Source organism: Buteo buteo, chromosome 2, assembly GCF_964188355.1.
Source record: "Buteo buteo chromosome 2, bButBut1.hap1.1, whole genome shotgun sequence".
Classification (NCBI taxonomy): Eukaryota; Metazoa; Chordata; class Aves; order Accipitriformes; family Accipitridae; genus Buteo; species Buteo buteo.
In genome coordinates, this window is record NC_134172.1 from 78,152,359 (window position 1) to 78,170,681 (window position 18,323).

At 47.6% G+C, this 18,323-nt stretch overlaps 1 protein-coding gene across 3 annotated transcripts; it reads right to left on the reverse strand.

Annotated features, from left to right (window-relative positions):
- Positions 1 to 612: 612 nt before the first annotated feature.
- TCEA2 (transcription elongation factor A2) lies at positions 613 to 17,946 on the reverse strand. 3 transcript variants are annotated; one of them, XM_075021022.1, is made up of 12 exons: positions 17,753 to 17,888; positions 16,443 to 16,535; positions 16,141 to 16,349; positions 14,899 to 14,961; positions 14,130 to 14,235; positions 12,559 to 12,649; positions 6,413 to 6,546; positions 5,033 to 5,089; positions 4,083 to 4,237; positions 3,597 to 3,743; positions 1,548 to 1,619; positions 613 to 927 (listed from the first exon to the last, which is right to left on the reverse strand). In XM_075021022.1, the coding sequence occupies exons 2-12, from the start codon at positions 16,447 to 16,449 to the stop codon at positions 919 to 921; spliced, it is 1,050 nt and encodes a 349-aa protein (XP_074877123.1). In that variant the 5' UTR covers positions 16,450 to 16,535; positions 17,753 to 17,888; the 3' UTR covers positions 613 to 918. The 3 variants fall into 3 exon arrangements, with proteins under 3 accessions (XP_074877123.1, XP_074877133.1, XP_074877143.1); XM_075021032.1 differs by lacking the exon at positions 16,443 to 16,535 and having other exon boundaries at positions 17,753 to 17,869; XM_075021042.1 differs by lacking the exons at positions 613 to 927; positions 16,141 to 16,349; positions 16,443 to 16,535 and having other exon boundaries at positions 935 to 1,619; positions 17,753 to 17,946.
- Between the last annotated feature and the right edge of the window lie 377 nt (positions 17,947 to 18,323).

Genomic DNA, 18,323 nt, shown 5'->3' on the forward strand with positions numbered 1-18,323 from the left:
GACCCATCCCTGCAACAGCCCTGATCTTCCCTGCTCCCAGCTGGGGAGCAAGGGAGCCCTTGGCTACAAGGGTCTCCTTCCACAGGGGGATGGAATGCTAGGAAATGCTAACCTCACATGGGCCTAGCACACCTTCCTCCCTGTCCTGTTCTCCCAGATCAAGTTTGGGACTTTTTTTGTGGCTGGTGTCACCCTGCTTTCAGTCTGTTACAACCTGGGCAGCACATTCTCATCTTCACAGCAGCCTATGCTGTTGGCATTTAAAGGCCCAAGATGACAAGGTACACATCACTACAAAAATCAAATGAATGCTGCCAAGATGGAAAGCAGCATCTGATCTGTGCCTCAAAAGCTGTTCCATCAACAGCTCTCCTCAGCCAGGTGAGGAAGACCGGTACTGTGCACCCAGCCACCCCAGGACTTGGCCCAGTGTTTTAGATTTCATGAGTTGACTAGGAACAAGCCTTCACACACTGAGCATGTACCTACAAGTGCCTTCTCGCTTTCTGGTGGTCCAGGCACTGTTCAGTCCTCATCCACCTGGACATTGACCATCTGTAAAGCTCCCATGCAGTTCCACACCACAAAAAGCAAAGAGCTGCACACACACAGTTCAAATAAAAGTCAGAAACTGACAAAAATGTTTAATATTAGTTTTGAAGAAAAAGTGACCATACTCGCTTAGATGAGAAAATAACAACTAAGTGTGTTTAGTGAGCTCTCCTGCCAACCTGTCAGCCCACAGCCGTGGCTCTCCACTGAGACCCAAGCGGAGAGGCAGGCCTCCCCGCAGCTGCTCTCTCAGCGCGTGACAATGCAAACTCACTTGGGACACAATACACAATTGCCGTGGGAGCTGGCGTATGGAGGTTGCGCTCTGATCTGCGTTTGGCTGCCGCTCTCGGGCCATGGCACATATCAGCAGAACTGCAAGAGAAGGGAGTTTAAACCCCGATTAGAAAACCTCACTGCCAAGGGGAGTTGCAGGTCATGCGCGTGCTGCCTAGAAGAAGATTGGGATCCAGGTGATGGTCTTGTTTCTGAAGCTGGCCAGGGCTTGGGAATTCTGCAGAGGCAGGGCTCAGCCCCCAGAGTAGGGGTCAAACAGAGCTCCCGTTTCAATCTATCGGTTGTGGCTCTTTGGCACTTGGTAGCGGTGCCATTTCTGCTCGCCTTTGACCAGGAGATTTCTGCTCACCCCCGAGCTCTGTGCGCAGTATAAAAGAGCAGTTTTAAAATCCTGAATGTCATCACCACCATCTCTCAGGGGGCAGAGGGAGCATGGAAAGCACTGTGAAGCTGATCATGGCAGAAGAGGGGATGTGAGGAGGGAGGCAGGGAATGTGAAAGTGAGACTTGACCCCAGCTGGTCTGCAGAGATGGGATGAACCCAGGAGCTCTTGCCTCTGTGCTGGGAGGAAAGATCACTTGCTAGAGCCAGTCAGCATTTGGCAAGCACCTCTGAGGGCAGCAGCTAAGCGTCTGCAGCATCGTGGGTGCAGCTACCCTAACACCCCTCAGTGCCAGTAATATCCTTGGTGCGCTACCTTCCAGCGATTCCCACACTCGTTGCACACGACGAAGGTGGTCATGGGCTCATCGGAGCTGCGGGTCTGCACCTGGAGGAGAACATGAGGGAAATGAGAGCTGAGCATCACACAGGACCCCGTGGCAGGTTGGGGGCGTCACAGGGAGCTCCCTGTCCCTCTGGCCACCAGGGATTTGTGCTGGGGTCACACTGTCAGAAATCAATGAGAGACTGAGGCTTGGGAGGGCAAAAGGAGCTTCCCTGTAAAAGTCTGGTTATTGTTTTACACACATCTCGTGACCTCTCTCTCCCTCCTGACACTACCCAGAGTAACATGTTTTAGGGCAGATTTCTCTCCTCACCCTCTCTGCTGCCCATCACTCGCAGATGGCTCCAGAGGTAGACATACCCACAGCCAGTCCCTCCCTGTGCCGTCCCCAGGGAAGGGAGGCAGCCAGCAGCGAGACGACAAAATCCCCAGCCCATCCAGCACATGCGACACATACAAAAAACCCACTCAAGCCATTCCCATTTACAGACCAGTCCTATGTCCTGGCCTCACAGGAACACACTGTGGGTTACCAGGTTCTGCACATTTCCAGTCTGTTTTATATTTGAGCTATGAAGGAACTCTTGATATTTAACCCAGATGTGACTGCTGCCTCTGACAGGCTCTTGCCAGCAACACATACTTTGCTAAAAATCAGATTTTCATGGCATTTGAATACCACAATGCAGATCTACACTCAAAATACTGGCACACCCTGTGCAAGTCAGCAGAACTATGCCAAGGGGTAATTATGGTGATCTACATGTGTAATTACCCAATACGCAAGAGTCACAGTATTCGCATGATGCAAATTAAGCATGTTTTGCAAGCATGCTGGATAGATAAATTCTGTAATTCTCACCCAATGTTACTGCCTGGCTTCCAACACTTCATAAATGCCAGTTCATCTACTTGGAACTTAAAACATCTCAGTCACCAAACAGTGATTTCACTGGAAAACTGACAAAAATACAGAAAACCTTCTGATATTTCTATTTAGAAGACACTGTCATCACCTGCCCCAATTACAGGCAGTCGGACTCCAGTCCACTACAGGTGGAGACAGAGTGCCTTGTGCTGCTGAGGCAAGCGAGACAGCCCAGGCAGTGCTTACAGCTGACTTAACTGGGACGCACTCACAGAACAAGGTCTCTCGCCTGAGCCAGCCTGTGGGATGCAAGACTGCTGCTGAGCCAAAGGAAAATCCCTGGTCAGCTGCCTGGCTCTCATCTGCATTTGCATGTCAAGTCCAAGCATATGAAGGAGTTTCACTCGCCGCTTGCACATGCAGTTTGTGCGCACCCACTCAGTAGCAATCGCGTGGTTGCTGGTGCATTTTTGGGTATCTGCGCATTCTAAAACACTGACTCACAGCAAAGGCACATTTATCTCCAGATGCCTGGCGCGAACATGGGAACTAAAAAGCACTGGTAATGCACAAGGCTTCCAGCAGCTGTCCATCGAGAAGAAAAATCCCCTCTGCCTGTTCACATCACTGCTTCCTTTATTCCTTATGTTTCACCTGCTTCATGTTGTTTGATTTTAAATTAATTGAGATTTGTCCAGCCACAGCTGACCTACATTCTTAATTTGCACTTTTAATACCATCAACATGCCCGCCTCGGTTTCTGCAGTCTCTCTCCTCCACACTACCCACTCCTTTCTTGTCTGAATATCCACATTCCCAGTACCTGCTTTCGATGTGCAGCTCTCCTGAGCTGCACAGCAAGCAGCACTACTCTACTTTTGAAAGCTTCCTCGGGACTGCACAACCCCTGTTCATGTACAAATGAGCCAAATAAAAGTTACACAAGCTCCAAGGAAATGGGTGCAAAATCATTGTGCAAAAGCAGTATGTTTTAGAGAGCCTTGAGTGTACAAAAAGGTTCTCTCCATCATTGGCAAAATTTGTGCTGTGCCACAGGGCCTGTCACGGAGCAGTAAGAGCTCGTGACCGTGACAGATCATGTCCTGTGCAGAGGTCAACAGTGTGGAAGCTGTAAGAGCAGGAAGACTAACCTGGGTGTAGGTGCAGTTCTTCTTCTTGCATTTCCCACAGGTGAAGAGGTCAGTCTGCGTCCCTCCTGTCTTGGCCATCTGATGCTCCCGGATTGCTTCTTTCGTCATGGCTTTCCTGATCTCTTTCAGCTCATTACTGGCCATTTCCTTTCAAAAAAAGCAATAAAATCACATCTGTCCAGTTTCACCACCACACCCACTACAGTGGAAAGAGTCAACAGGACAGGATGGGCTAACAGATGGGTATAAAGACAGAAAAACTTTCATTCCCTGTTTCTGGTTCATACCTAGGCCCCCATGATGATCTGAAGTACCAACAGACTACTCTCCATGTTGCAAACCCCATTGCTAGCTCACTCCCCATGCACTCTGGCAGCAGCTGCTGAGAAATCTGCAACCCCAGCAGCTGACGAGCCCCTTGCTTCAAGCTAAACCACAGGACACATCCCCTGTAAGCAGCAAACCCTGCTCCTCAGGCTTCCTCACCTCCGAGGTCATCACCGCGATCTGCTCAGGGGTAATCGCCCCACACAACACATTCTTTTTCAGCTCAGGATTTTTGGAGTCCTTCAGATTTGAGATGCGGCTCCTCACTCGGTTTTTGTATTTCATGTCAGTGTTCTTGACATCTTGGTATATGCGTACATCATAGTCAAGGAGTCTGTAACCAACCCAGAGACCCCTGAGCACTTTCTACACCACTCATGAACAGCAGGGAGTGTTAACTGCTGCCAGGACACAGATGAGGGTGCTGGGACCCAACAATAGTGTCTGCTCCAGGAGGTTAATGCTGTATTTGAGAGCAGGCTTATACCATCCCAGGGTCCATGGGCTTTCAGTTCTGGCTTTTTCACTGTGCTGGAAATAATATTTATTTTCAGTTATGCTCAGGTTCTTCAACCTGCTCTTTCAGCAAGGTAGCCACAAAACCCTCCACTAAGAGAACCCAGCTGCACCTCCTACCCCACAGCCCCCCAAACCAAGCAAGTTCCTGCCTTATCTCAAATCAACATGCAGCTTAATCCTCATTGCCCCATCCTTCCCATCGCTTTTGTGTATATCAGCACACTCTCCTCCACAGGGAGGCACAGGGAAGTTGCATGTATCTGGAAGCAGAGCTGAGAGCAGGAAATATCATGCTGATGGGAAGGACAAACTGGGGATTACAGTCCATTATGGTGCGAACAGGAAGGAAATAACCATGTCCATCACACCAGCAAGGGGTCTGCCCTGAGCTCCCAACACCACACTGGTGGTTCCTTAGTGTCCCAGGAGTCAGCCAAGCAGAGCTGGAACCAGACCCAGAACCCTGACAAGCAGAGTTGCAGCAGAACATTTATGCAAAGAAAGACTGTCCCATTTTTTCCTCAGAGCACATTCATTTCATGGCCTGGAGACATGCAGGCCCTTGAGGAAGCCCCATACAGTAAGGATATATTCTTCAATCTGGGCTGCTATGTGCTCACAGTCAGCACCAATGGCAATATAGTCATCTGTAAGACAAGAGAAACATGAGGTCAATGACTTCCAGCCACGCAAGGGGTCCCAAGGCTCAGTATTTCTGAGACACAAATCTAGATAGTTTGCTATTTTGATTTACAAGCGCTTTCCATCAAATGGCATCTTGGCCTTTGCTCTAGCTACCCTTTGACCCTTTTGACAAGGGCAGTGATGAAAATAGACCAATCCAGCCAGTCTATGCCCTCTGCCTCTCTAGGAGATGGACTGCACTAGACAAAGCTAACAAGAACCTTGGCCTCAGAACATACAGTTTTCCAGTATATTCTTGGTATAGTTGAAATCAAACATATATAGGCAGGAATTGAGTCTCATCAGATATTGGTGACAATGAGAAGTAGCTCTACTCAGAGCAACAATCTGTCAGGGCCCAAAAAAGCATGCAGCAACTGCATCAAGCCTTCATTTCTCTTCTTACCTCAGGACTCTGTCTGCCCCTCCCCTCTTCTTTCACACGGCAGTTAAACAGCATCATATAGAGAGCAATAACTGCTATGAGTTTGGACACCAGGTATGGTAACCAACACCATAAAGCAGGGAAGATAGGGCAGAACAGGGCTGAGCTTAGCAAGACTCAAGGGGACTCCTTCCCAGACTTCATATGGAAAGGGTTTCTCTAAGAGTTATACAAATATTTAATGCAGCATATATAAACACATGCATGCGCACAGGAAGGCTAGAAATAAAGACTTTGTGAACTTCTCCATCTGCTGTCTACATTCCTTGGCTCCAAATTAATAAAACTCTGCAGTGCTTAGACCCCAATTTTCCAAAGGGATCAGCAATTTAGACACAAGTATGTGTTCAGCTTAAGGTGTTTAAAATCTGACTTTCAGAGATACTGAGCACCTGCAGTTGCCTCTCATTTTAGATGGCATAGTCTGAGCACAAAACAGACCTGTTCCACCCCAGATCCACAGAGGCACACAGTTTTTAAGGGGCTCAAGTCTGCAAAGGCAGGGGAGTCTAAGAGCAGATGGTGACTGGCATAAGCACCATTACCAGCCAATTCCATGTATTGAGTTACAGCTTCATTTTGTGCCCCAAGGGTAAGCAGAGATGACAGCTTCACTTTACAGCCAGGTCCATGTGCAAGTGTCTAAAAATGCTGCAATGCTAGCCAGTTTGTCAAAGGGATGACCAGTGGCTAGATTGAGCTGATGGCAATAATCCTTTGACAAGGCTGCTCCAGAAGAGAATATCTAAGAGGAGCTGGCACTGACCTGCCAGAACTCTGTCAGAATGCACCAGGAGCTGTGAAGCACTTTAGGCAATGCAGGGTTTCCCCCAGCACTTACCATCAGCCTGTAGAGCTGTTGTCAGCATTTCTCTGCATTTGTTGCGGACAGCATCGCAGGTGACGGGCGCCGGAGGGAAGGTGGTGATTTTGGGAGTGGTTGGAGTCTTCGGAGGCTCCTGCCTTTTGTTGGAGCTAAAAGAGAAACTTCACCTGTCAGAATGTCTCAGTTCAGGTCACTGAGAGCAGAGAAGGGATCAGCAGGTATGTGGCCAAGCATCCTGTTAATCATAATACAAAACCAGTCAGAGGAAAACAGTGCAAAGACACTTGCCTCAAATCAGCATATAGTGCAATACATCAACCAACACCACCAACCCAGATACAAGCTCTTCTGGGGACTCTGCTGGCTGTAAATGGAGGATTTAATCCATGAAGCAGGCCTGCCAACCAACTTCTGTTATTCAACATGTATCACAACTGCTGCACAACTGGGCATCAAGTGAAAATATTACAAAGCTGTTGGACACCATCAGTAATTCAAATACACCCAGGACTTCCCAAGACCATCAGCACTCTCTCAGTCTGGTAGCACAGTGCACAGATGCATGGTACTTTATTCCTCTCTTACTTAGCAGGACACCAAGTCCATAACTGCTCTCAGCAGAAAGGGAGCAGAAGCCACCACTAAGGTTAATCTCAGCTGGTTCCTCATCTCATATCCTTTACTGCCAAGATCTCAGCAGCAGGAAAGAGAACAGCTAAACAAAAAAAGCACTCTAGCTCTCTGTAGCCAACAAGGAGTGCAGCACACTGCTTTCTGGGGCAGAAATCAGAGAAGCCTACACTAACCCCTCCAGAAGAAGGAGCTGCCATGCTAAGGAAAAGAAAGAAAATGGCTCCTTCAGCTCCAATATTAAAAAAACCACCACAACAAAGCATAACACATAAGAGGATCTTCCTTTTTCCTGTATTCTGGACAAGACTTTGACTACTCATCTCACAGAAGAGCACCCCTACACAACCACACACAGCTTGCACAGGTGCCAGGCTAGCACAGGACTAATAAATACTGCTTCAATCACAAAAATAACTTCATTTCCACCTGCAAGCAATCACAGGCACAGGCAAAGGAATGCAAACACCTGCCTGCTGTGGCTGCCTCAGCCAGGTCATCTGCCAGGGGAGCTGGCTGGAGAGACTGAAGGCACAGAATCACTGCATGATGCAGGCAGGCTGAATCACCACACAGGCTGGGCTTGCACACACTGCTGTGAGGTTTGCATGCTGGAGAAGTAACTTCACTCAGCTGGGTGTACACCCATAGTGTTGAGATGTCTTGCCCATAAAGCCTAACATCTGCACATAGAGTTAGTTAGCCCTGCAAATACTGCTGGTAAAAGATTTGGGCTATTATGATTCCCAGATGATTTTATAGAGCTTTCCCCAACCCCCCTTAAATCTAGGCAGCAGAACAGCAATTTTTTCAGCAGAGATTGCTCTGACTTTGCTGTTTGGACCATAAAACACACTGTATTTATGGCCAATGCCTGGTAACATTAATGCAGTAAGAGACAAAGGAAAAAAAAAAGAGAAGTCCTGATATTTCACCCATGCCATACTGGCACCATGTCCTTGATGATCCAACTGGCTTGACAATTTCTGGTAAGCTGGGTCACTACTGCCAGTTCTTTGCCATCAAAAGTAAATCTGTTATGAACAGGCACTTCCACTACACTGTCCTGGAAGGGATTAGTCAGCCCACAGCAAAACAGCACTAAGCTGAAAACCTTCTGAATCTGCTGCCACACAAGCTGAGCCAGACAACTTCAGGGACTTATCCTGGGAGACCCTGCTGCTGCTGCTAGGTTCAAATCCAGTCTGGCTCCGCAGTGCCTCAAAGCCCGTAGATCCTCATTAGAGCTACTGGATTTCCACAGTTCAAAACCTCACCAGGCCCTTTTAAGAAGCATCCACCAGTGGACCTTCAGGAAACTGTTCAGTTCAAACCATAGCAAAAGATTAATTTTCTGCTCAGATGAAATAGATCCACTCTACAAGGGAGATTTTATTGCTTGTGTTTCTCTTTGACCACTAGCTGAATAAAAACATTTTTTTACCAGCTAGTTTTACTGGTCAGCACTGCAGGAGGCTATTAAGGAACAGATTTGTGACCAAACAGCTCAAAACATTCAATAGGATTTACACTGTACATATTACAAAAAAAAACCCAACTTAGCTTGCAGATAGTTAATTAGATGATGATCTTCTCCCATCTGGGATGTACAAATTGCCATCAGGTACTTTTGTGCTTAAGAAGCTATGCACAAATCGCAGGCAGCACACGTGGGGGTGTATATAGCAAAGCATACACAACTCAGGAATAACTCATCTAAAAGTCACAGCTGATCATGTTGCATAAAACAGTTTGGAAAAATGAGACTTCCCAAAGGACAAAGGCAAAAAGCCTAGAAAACATACCTACAATAAAAGGAAAGACTGAAGGAATCAGAGTGGTTTGCAGCTGGGAAAAGTTAGAGGAGACAAGTCCTGAAATACTGGAAAACTTGTTACAAAGGAAGATGGTAGGAAAAATCCTCCATACTTGCTAAAGACGACAAAAGCATGAAGAAATGGTCTTAGCAAAGCAGGTTTTGACTGAGAACAAGTTTCAAATTGTAAAGGTGAGTTATGAATTAGAAGATACTGCCAAGGGCAGCTGTGGAAATATCTTACTCTGAGGTTTTTTAGGGTTGTCAAAGAAGAACTTAGAGAAAGGCCTGTCAGGGACAGCTTGGGCAGAGGTTGTGCTGTCCTGGGAAGGGCTGGCAGGAGAAGCTTTCCCAAGAGCTCTTCTAGCTTTAACTTTTGTCTCATTTTGCAAGCAACAGTGACGCTAAGGTATCCCAGAGCAAAACACTGCATGTGAACTCTCAACACTGACCTTCACCACATCCAGAACTTAAAGCCAGGTCTTTAAACTAATACTTGCACAGGTAATACTTGATTTTCAGGAAGGTTCTATCTGCAAATGCAGATAGATCTAAATATTTAGATGTTTATTCCCTGGAGGTAGAAAAAAAGCTAGACAAGACGCATGGTTATCCCACTTCTGTTAGCTGATGAGTAAAGACATATTCGCCTACATACACATATATGTCATACATGCTCTGAGATGACAACTGATCACTCATGAATTAGAGCAAACAGACTTCTCAGCCATTCCAAAGACTGTACAGAAAGTTATTCATTAAGCTTTAGAAGTTTGTTTATAATTAGAATAGTTGGGAAATAGAGCTCAAACACACCTTATTTCAGGAAATCATTGTGGTTCACACTGTTCCTGTTAAACAGGAGAAAGAGCTTGTAAATCTACCCAGGCAACGAAAGTTTATACAGAAAAAAGGCTATACTGGAGCAAAATGGTGGCAAAGCAACAGCCAGGAACTGCAAGCAGAACTCAGGGCTACACTAGAAGAAAAATCCCATGGAAGAGCTGAATTCAGGCCACAGATCCAAGACCTCCTAATAAAGGCAGTTTAGAGAATCCTGGAAAAGAAAAAGCTCATGCTGCCAGAGAGAGAAACATTAGATATAGCCCATTAAAATGTACCACACCAATGGTCTAAAATACTACAGCACAACAGAATATGCTTTGGATTACAGTAATGCAGTATATAACTTCACAGGTGCCAGCACCACACTGGCTGGCTCAGAGCCTTCAGGTCTTCAGTGCTAGCTCTCTAGTCACTACAGAGGGATTTCTACATCTGTGTTCCAGAAAGCAAGACAAGTTTCAGGCCAAGAGCTATTCAAGTTTTTCTCCCTGACAGAAGAGGAAGGCCTAGCCAAAAATCTAAGTGGCTGAAATATCTGAATACAAGCTGATCTCTTTGTTGTCTTGATAGCAGCCTCATCTGAACCAGCTATCACACACTGAGCAACTAGTCAGACTCCCTTCATCACAGCCTGTGCTTCAAAGAACAAAGACTCTTCACTGCTAATAATTTATTTTTTTTTGTCAAGGCAGATTAGCAGCTTATTTTGCAGCACTAGAGAATAAGCATTCCTGTCTCTGTAAAGACAGCCTGGCTCAACAGACTGACACCAGGAGCTAGCCACTTCTGCTGGTCTATGCTACACTAATCCATTTGCTTCTGTTTATCCTTCACAACCAAGGGGATGCTTTGCCATTCAGAAGATGGAGGCTGAATACATGTAGAAAGCATCAAGGAGGAAAAAAAAACCAACACCTGCAGTATCTGCAGCACATCACAGCACAGGGGAGCATTAGAAGCACAAGCCAGAAAGCTCCACTCCACATAGCCGACACTAACTGTCTGACAAAGCAAGGAGACAGTGGGGCTTTGCCTCTCTACCTACAGCCAGGATCCTTTTCCAAGTGAAATTACTACAAGCCTCAGCCTTCAAACCAGATGCCCGAGCAGGCCCAGCTCATTTGCTCATAGCATGCCTACTGCCACTGTGCCCAGGGAATGTCTCATACTTCCTTCCCTCCAGGCTCCGCATTCTGCAAAGTCAATTTTCCAAAGGTTAAGTCAGAAGCTTCCCTTTTTCTTTGAACTGCAATACTACTTCCTGGCTTGAGCAGTACCAGCCAAGTTGGTAATGCTTGCCTTCTTTCCCCATCAGGAACAGCCAACAAGTACCTCCATGCAGGCTTCTGCCCTTACCCTGGAGGGAAATCTGCCTCCCTTTACCAGTAAGGGCACGCACAAAGGCTCTTAGCCATGACTGACTCAGTTCCTACCCTCATCAGCCCTCCAACAGATCTTTTCTGTGTCCACACCCTAGGGAAGGCAGTACACCAGTCTGCCCTTTAGAGTATAAGATCATGAAGAGAAGGTATTTGCATCACAAGGGTGGTGATACTGCTCAGGCCAACTCTCAGCTTACACAGCAAACCCTTCTCCACTACCACTGACTGCTCTTTGGCCTCCAACTCTCATCTCCTCTCAATGGAACAAAAGGAAACAGCAGCTGGGAGACTCCATCCTACTGCTTTTACCCCCGTACCACTGACATACCAGACTGCCACTGGATGCGTGATACACACAGCTCTAGACAGCCCCAGCTCCCACGTTGCACTGCATCACTACAAGACTCAATTCTGGCTGTGACATCTCCCCAGTACTTCCATTGCAATACTTAGCAAATCCTTTTTCACATTTTATGAAAGTGAGATAACCAAAGATGGATGTCAATTAAAGTTATGTAGCTCAGCATCAGTAGCCTTCTCCATCAGCAGCTCTGTATAGAGCTGCAAAGGCTCACACCAAAGTGTCAAGCCTTGAGAGATCTGAGCAAAAAAGGAAAAGAAAAAGCAAAGGGTAGAGTGACAAGAAAGTGACCAACAAAGACAGGCTGCAAACATGGAAGAGCCTGCAAACTAGCAGGACTACAGCCTTAATACTCTAAATCTTCTGGCAAACTTGGGAAATTGGCTAAATCACTTCAGGGTCAAACCTACAAAGCACACACCCTCCTGGGATCTGAGGCTAAGAGAAGTCTCTTGCCTCTAGAACAAAGCTTTACATCGCATTTGCCCCCTCCCCTTTGATCACTGCCTCCACTCAACACCTTGGCAAGTGCAGTGGCAGACAGTGGAAATGGGATGCAACATTCAAGGCATGGCAAGAAGCAAGCATGCAGCAGACCTGCCAGATGAGTGGACATCAGTCCAGAGTGAAAAGAGGACTTCTGCTGGGACTTGTCAAGGACAAAGAAATGGAAGTTTTACTCTAGTGATGTATCAATCAATCCCATCCATCACTTGAGATTGCAAAGGCCAAAAATAATCTTCATTCTAAGGAGTTCAAAGTTAGAAATAAGCAAAAATATATAAAAATGCAACCCAAAATAGAACAGAGGAATGTTTTACTAATAGAAAAATCAACACATAACCAAGAATAGAAAACCAAGAAATAAGATGTGAACAAAATCAAAAAACTCACTAAAGCCACTGTATTTTGTAGATGTATATTTCTGCATCACAATTTATTAAAAACACCACATAGATCATCTCTGAAGAAGTCTACATTTCTGGTGCTTCTGACCAGGAATTTGACTACAAAAAATTCGCAACTCAGACATTTAAAAATAAAAATTAGTGTAAGGTGCCTTAAGAAAACTCTGTAACATAATAATTCTGTAACAGCATCATCTTTGGTTAAAGGAAAGCATTACCTTTGGTCTCTTGAGTTACCAGTCTCCTTCGAGGAAGATGTTGGCAAGGACAGGCTTTTCTTTTTCTCCTCACTTTTTTCCTCAGAAGCATCTATATTCAAAAGAAGAGAAATTGATGATAAAGGGTTCAGAATGGGTCTTTATGCTACAACCCTACATACACTAATCAATGTCTTAACACTACACAGCATTGGCCTAAGGCAAGTTATTATTCCCCAAAAAGAATCAGGAGAAAGAACACCTTTATGGCCTTCCATGCTTTCCAACACACCTTTTGCTTGCCTTTAAGTAGAAACTAATTCAAACAAAAGCTTTCCTCACCAAACTAAAGAGCAATCACCTTCCCTGCCTAGGAGATAAGCCTCCTCACAAGACATGCCTCATCACAAAAGTTTCTTTCAGAGACACCCTGGCTGCTGAGTACAGATTAGATCAAGTTCTCTAAAGCACCACTAAAAGCAGCATTTCCAGCCAACACCACCTGAAGGGCCAGTACAGGCTAGTCCTTCTGGGAATACAACTTCTAGTGTTTCCCAAGTGCTCTCAAAAGCCAATAGCACAACCCTGGAGAGGACTTTCATGACACTGTAGAACAAGTTTGACCCAGAGGTAAACTATCTCAGCATAGCCAATACACATCAACCCTAATGTGGAAGTGACAGTCCTAGCCAGGACAGAAAAACAGTGCTTCTGACACTCATTTAGCCTATCAAGAAATGGGGAGCCCTGGGGTGCAGACTAGAGCCAGCTGCACATTTCACTTAACCTCAGACACTGCATCACTCTTGTTCTTTGTTACACACAGGTGCCCAAGAGATCAGTTTAAAAAGTAAGGAGTGTTTGAATTTCACATTGGGGTACTTTGCCACTAGTATAGAGTGGGAGACACACAGTCTTGCTAGCAGGACACAGGTAAAGCTGCCCTTCCAATCTCGGCACTGCAGATGCCTCATTCTTTTATCACAAAGGTAACCACTAAGACCATATTTGTAATCCCTCCATCTGTAAGTTTGACGTTAGTTTGTGCTATATCAGCATTAATATTTCTCAGGCAGAATTACAAGCTTCTGCTTATCAGTGTTCATCACCATGAAAGCCTCCCGAGCAGGCAACAGTCCATGTGAATTTGTCTATAAGGTGTTAAACTAAGTTCCATCTCCAACTCATCACCCAAAATGCATTCCAGCATTTCTCTTTCCGAGCCGTTGCATGAGGCTGACAGCACACGCTGTATTAATGCCACACAGCACAGAAGTGGGGGCGGAGGGTTCAGAGGGCAGATACTGTTTCCACAAATAATGCTCCTAATTATTATACAGACAGGTACACATTAAGAACAGTCCTGAAGCTTTCAATGCTCTTTCAAGGATGAGCTAGCTAAACAGGAGCTAAATCTAGAGGAATGCAGGGCAGGAGACAAAACTTGAAAGACAGAGGGTGCAATTGTAAAGGCTCATCCGCTAGAATATTCTATTCAGATCAATAGATAAGCTCTCTTGAGAAACTCAATCTCCCACTGAAGCCAAATCCTTCACAAGTTGGATCTGACAGGAACATGCTGATTTTCTTACCTAAAAGTTTTTTCCAAGATTTGATGAGGGATTTGGCAAGCGATATCACTTCTTCATCTGTGCTCTGCTTTCTTAGTGCATTTACTGACATCCCAATGCGTGTGGACTGCAAGTGAACATTCAAATGAATCATTCAAGAACAGACTCATCATTTGTTACAAACTGAAATCAGAAATAAACATGACAAAGTCAAAGCAATGACCAAGATATGAAGTATCCAAGGTCTTGCAGAATGATTATCTCCTTTCAGCGTTGGAAGAGTGAGATGACGCTCTCCAGCTTAAACCAATCAGAAGCTAGACATCCAATCACCCACAAATACCTTCTCTACATATCTAAATATTACATTCTAGCTTAGAGTGAAAAATCCAAGATACATATCTTAATCTCTGAATTGTAATTCTGTTCATGCCTCCCCAGTGTCCTGAATATCACCATTACAAAGACTTAAAGAACTTCTCCAATGGCTGCCCTTTGTGTTTGCTACTTTAATCTGGTCTTTCCTCTTTTTGAAACCTAAGAAAGGATTTGAACAGTTACCCACATTTCCCTCATCAGCTGTGCACAAGTTTCAGGCAGCACATGGTGGTCCAAGTACTATTTAACTGACAGTCCAAAAACCCAGGTTTGGTACTGTCTTCTGGATTTAATGTTTATTTTGATGCTTTGAGTGAGACAAGAAGTAGGGAAAGCTATTAAGTTTATTTAAACAATATTTTGGACTCATCAGATGCAGACTTCAGCTTTCTACCCTAACCGTGCAGCTCACCTGCAGTAAGTCCAGAGTCATAGGCATACTTTTCAGTTCTTTCAGTAAATCCATTGCACCATCCTGGAGAGGAAAAGACAAACAGAATGAGTGCCTCAGCTTTTAATAAAGAAAGGCAACAGCTTGGGAATAAATTCAGAAAGTTGAATTTGAAGAGAAAACACACCAACAAGCCTTCCCTAAAACATCAGCAAGATTACTGCTGGGATTGATGTTCCAGACAGACAGTAGATCCTACAATCTAGAAGCACCTGAGATATTAGAATGGGCAAAACAGAAGAGCAGTGGAGCACCACAGATCTTTGTTGGTGTATGGTACAACTGCAGCATTAGCATATTATCCTTACCTGGCAAGCTTAACATTTTTAACACCTGAAAAATACACTCCAAATCACAACTGTCCCCTCAGCACACCACTTAGCTTCCAGGAGTACTCCTACCATCAGACTCACTATTTTGGGGGCCCTGATCAATGGTGTTACTAGCTCGCAAGAGCAGTTTAGCAGAGTTGCAAGAACTTCAGTCACCACCCACCTAAAGCTCAGAGTCATTGCCCAGAGACAGAGCTAAATGTATCCTCTTTCTACACCGTGAAACTTAATGTAGCTGTTTCCTAGTTTTAGTGTTGGTACCCCACTCTGCTCAGGACAAGAGTTGATACCAGGAGCAAAGCCATCAAGCAGTGATGCTGAAGAGCTGGTCACTTGACACTCATTATATGAGGTTTCCTTGCATCAGTTCTGCATCCCAGAACCCAGATCCAGAAAAAAAAATATCTGACTAGGCAATCTGTAGATACCTAAAATTGGTAGTCACTCAGAGAAATGGCAGGGACAGAAGCACTGGCCAAGTCTCCCTTCAGCAGCACTCAGCAGATCACAGCCTGGAGTATGCAGTCTCCATTCAGCTGACTTTTTCCTCCCATCCCCCTTCTACCAAACAAGGCCTTCTAGTGTTCACGTTTAACAGCTCATTTAAAACACCAACCACTCCAAGCCCATTTGCAGCACAAGACCTACAGAGCCTTGAGTAGAGAAGCAAAGCAGCCTGCACTGACAGACCCTGTCCTCAGATCCCGTCCTCCCTACGCAGAAGGGCTGCTTCCAATTCATTGCAGGAAGCAATCCAGCTGCCAGTGCCACCCTACAGAACAGATGCTGAGAAAGCCAAATCAAAGCAGAGTCAAAGCTTTCAGCATGCACACAAGCAAATCACAGCAGCATAAACCACACGTTACCATACCCAGAATGAGCGGCTTCCCACTCGGGGAGTTTCACACCTTTCTGTTCCTCCAACAGCCAAACGGACTCCATTAAATCCAGCCCTTAACATACAAAATGACCAGGTGATTCCTGTCTCCATTATCAGAAATGGAGCCACTTGGCACAGTGGCAGCAAATGGGGATCCACGCAAAAACTAGAGCAACAAACAGGTACTCCAGGCAACCATCCTGCAGGAAGAGTTCGCAAATTAGCCGATATACAATAAACACGCTACGGTTCAGTACCATATAAAATGCCAACCAAGAGGAAACATTGCATACCGCTCATTTAAGAAGCTGCCTCTTTCTCAATGAAGCTTGGAAGCAAATTCTGCAAAGTTGCTTCTTTCCTATTTCAACAATGGTGTTGAAAACCTGCCATCAATGGGAACAGACATCACAGGCTGCAGTTTAGCCCGAACACACTTTCCTGGGTTGTTACAACAGCTACACAAGTGCCAGTGCTCACCCCTATACGCAGCTGGCAGAGCCGGTCCAGCATCCGAAAGTTCACGTGACAACTGCACCCAGCATCCCATTACCCAAATACCACATTCCCCTAATCCCTTCCCCTCCTCGCCCATCACCTCCCACTCCCTGCAGCCCTCCCTGGCCCCAAAAGCCCTCTCCCCCACCCCAAACACAGATGTACAGCCTACCTCCGTCACAAACCCTCGTCACCCAGCTTGCTGCCTTAGCACTGGCGTGATGCTCTTTGTAGTTGGTATGAGCACCGACTGCCATAACCCATTAGGCAGGGAAATACTTGCTACTGTCCCCCCTAAAGAGTCACACCGGTTACAATACACCCTGCGAGACCCCCAGTGTGCAGACAGCAGCAAGGCCAGCCCTCCACACTCGAAAGGCCACATGAGAGCGAGCAGAAGTGGTGCTTGCATGGGATGGGGATGCAGGAGGCAAATACAGAAGCACTGGGGTTTTCCCTGAGGGCATAACAGTGCCCCAGGCCAGTGCTGGGGGGATGCGTGAGGGTCCCCATTCCCAAGGGGGCTCCCAACGGGACAGGGGAGGAGGGCTGAGGATGCTCCCCAGGAGGAGAACGCCGCAACAAGGCAGCACAGGGTGCTGAGCTGTGGGGCTGGGGGCGCATGAAGCCTAGGATGGGGGGCACAGTATGGGGAGATGGGGTTCCCACAGCAACCTAGAGGGGGAATATGGAACAGCCCCCCCCCCAGTAACGGGCACTGGGATGGAACGGGGTGGATCCCACACCGCCGCAACGGATGGGGGCCCACGGAGAGGGAGACCCCCCCCCCCCCGCTGCAACCAGGTCTGGGGGAGGGAAACCCACTTTGGGGGGGCGGGAGGGCTTCTGCTCCGCCACGGTAGCGACTGTATAGAGAGGGAGGCCCCCAAAATGGGGGCAGGGGGATGCCCCCTCACAACGGGCACTGAGGGAGAAGGTGGGGGGGGTGTCCTACAGCACGGCAGCGAGGACGGGGACCCCCGCGGAGACGGAGGCCCCGGCCGCCAGAGCAGAAACCAGGGAAGGGGAAACCGGGGAAGGGGGAGGCCCCCCACCCTCCCCCTCACCCCAACCGGGCTGCGGGGGCCCGGCCGCCGCCACTCACCGCGCTCTTCTTGGCCACCATCTTGTCCAGCCGCCTGGCGATACGTACGATCTCCTCCTCCCCTCCCATCGCGCCGCTCCCCGCGGCGGCCGGTCCCGGGGGCCGGACGGGGGCTGGTCGGCGGACTGCCCGCTGCCCACCACAGCCCCCCGGTACCGCAGTCCGGGCGGGCGGGCTGCGCGCGGGGCACGACGGGAACTGTAGTCCTCCGGCCTCCCGCCCGCCTCTTCCCAACGGGCGGCGGGACTACAGCTCCCAGCATGCCCCGCGCCCGCCCCCGGCCCCCGCCGCGGGGCACTATGGGGGCTGTAGTCCGTCCCCTCAGGAGCCGCAGGCCGCCGCCCTGATGGTCCGGCAAGGGAGCGGGGCAGAGTGAGGGGGGCAAAGCCCCCTCGGTCCTGCCGCGGCTCCCGTGGTCTCTCCCCCGCCGTGCTGTTTCAGGGCTCCCCGAGGCAGCAGGGACGCGTGTGACCCAAAATTGTTGTCGTGGGGCAGCGGCGGCCGAGCCAGGCCGCCCGCCCTGGCGTCCCCATCCCTCAGGGATCCGCACCGCCGCCAACCCCGAGGACTC

What these genes read in the sequence shown, in the direction of transcription:
- TCEA2 (XM_075021022.1), bottom strand. An exon ending in TGACTCTGGACTTACTGCAG is followed by an intron (nt 14,236 to 14,898) that starts GTGAGCTGCACG and finishes GTTCACTTGCAG; the next exon opens with TCCACACGCATTGGGATGTC. An exon ending in AACAGCTCTACAGGCTGATG is followed by an intron (nt 5,090 to 6,412) that starts GTAAGTGCTGGG and finishes CTTGTCTTACAG; the next exon opens with ATGACTATATTGCCATTGGT.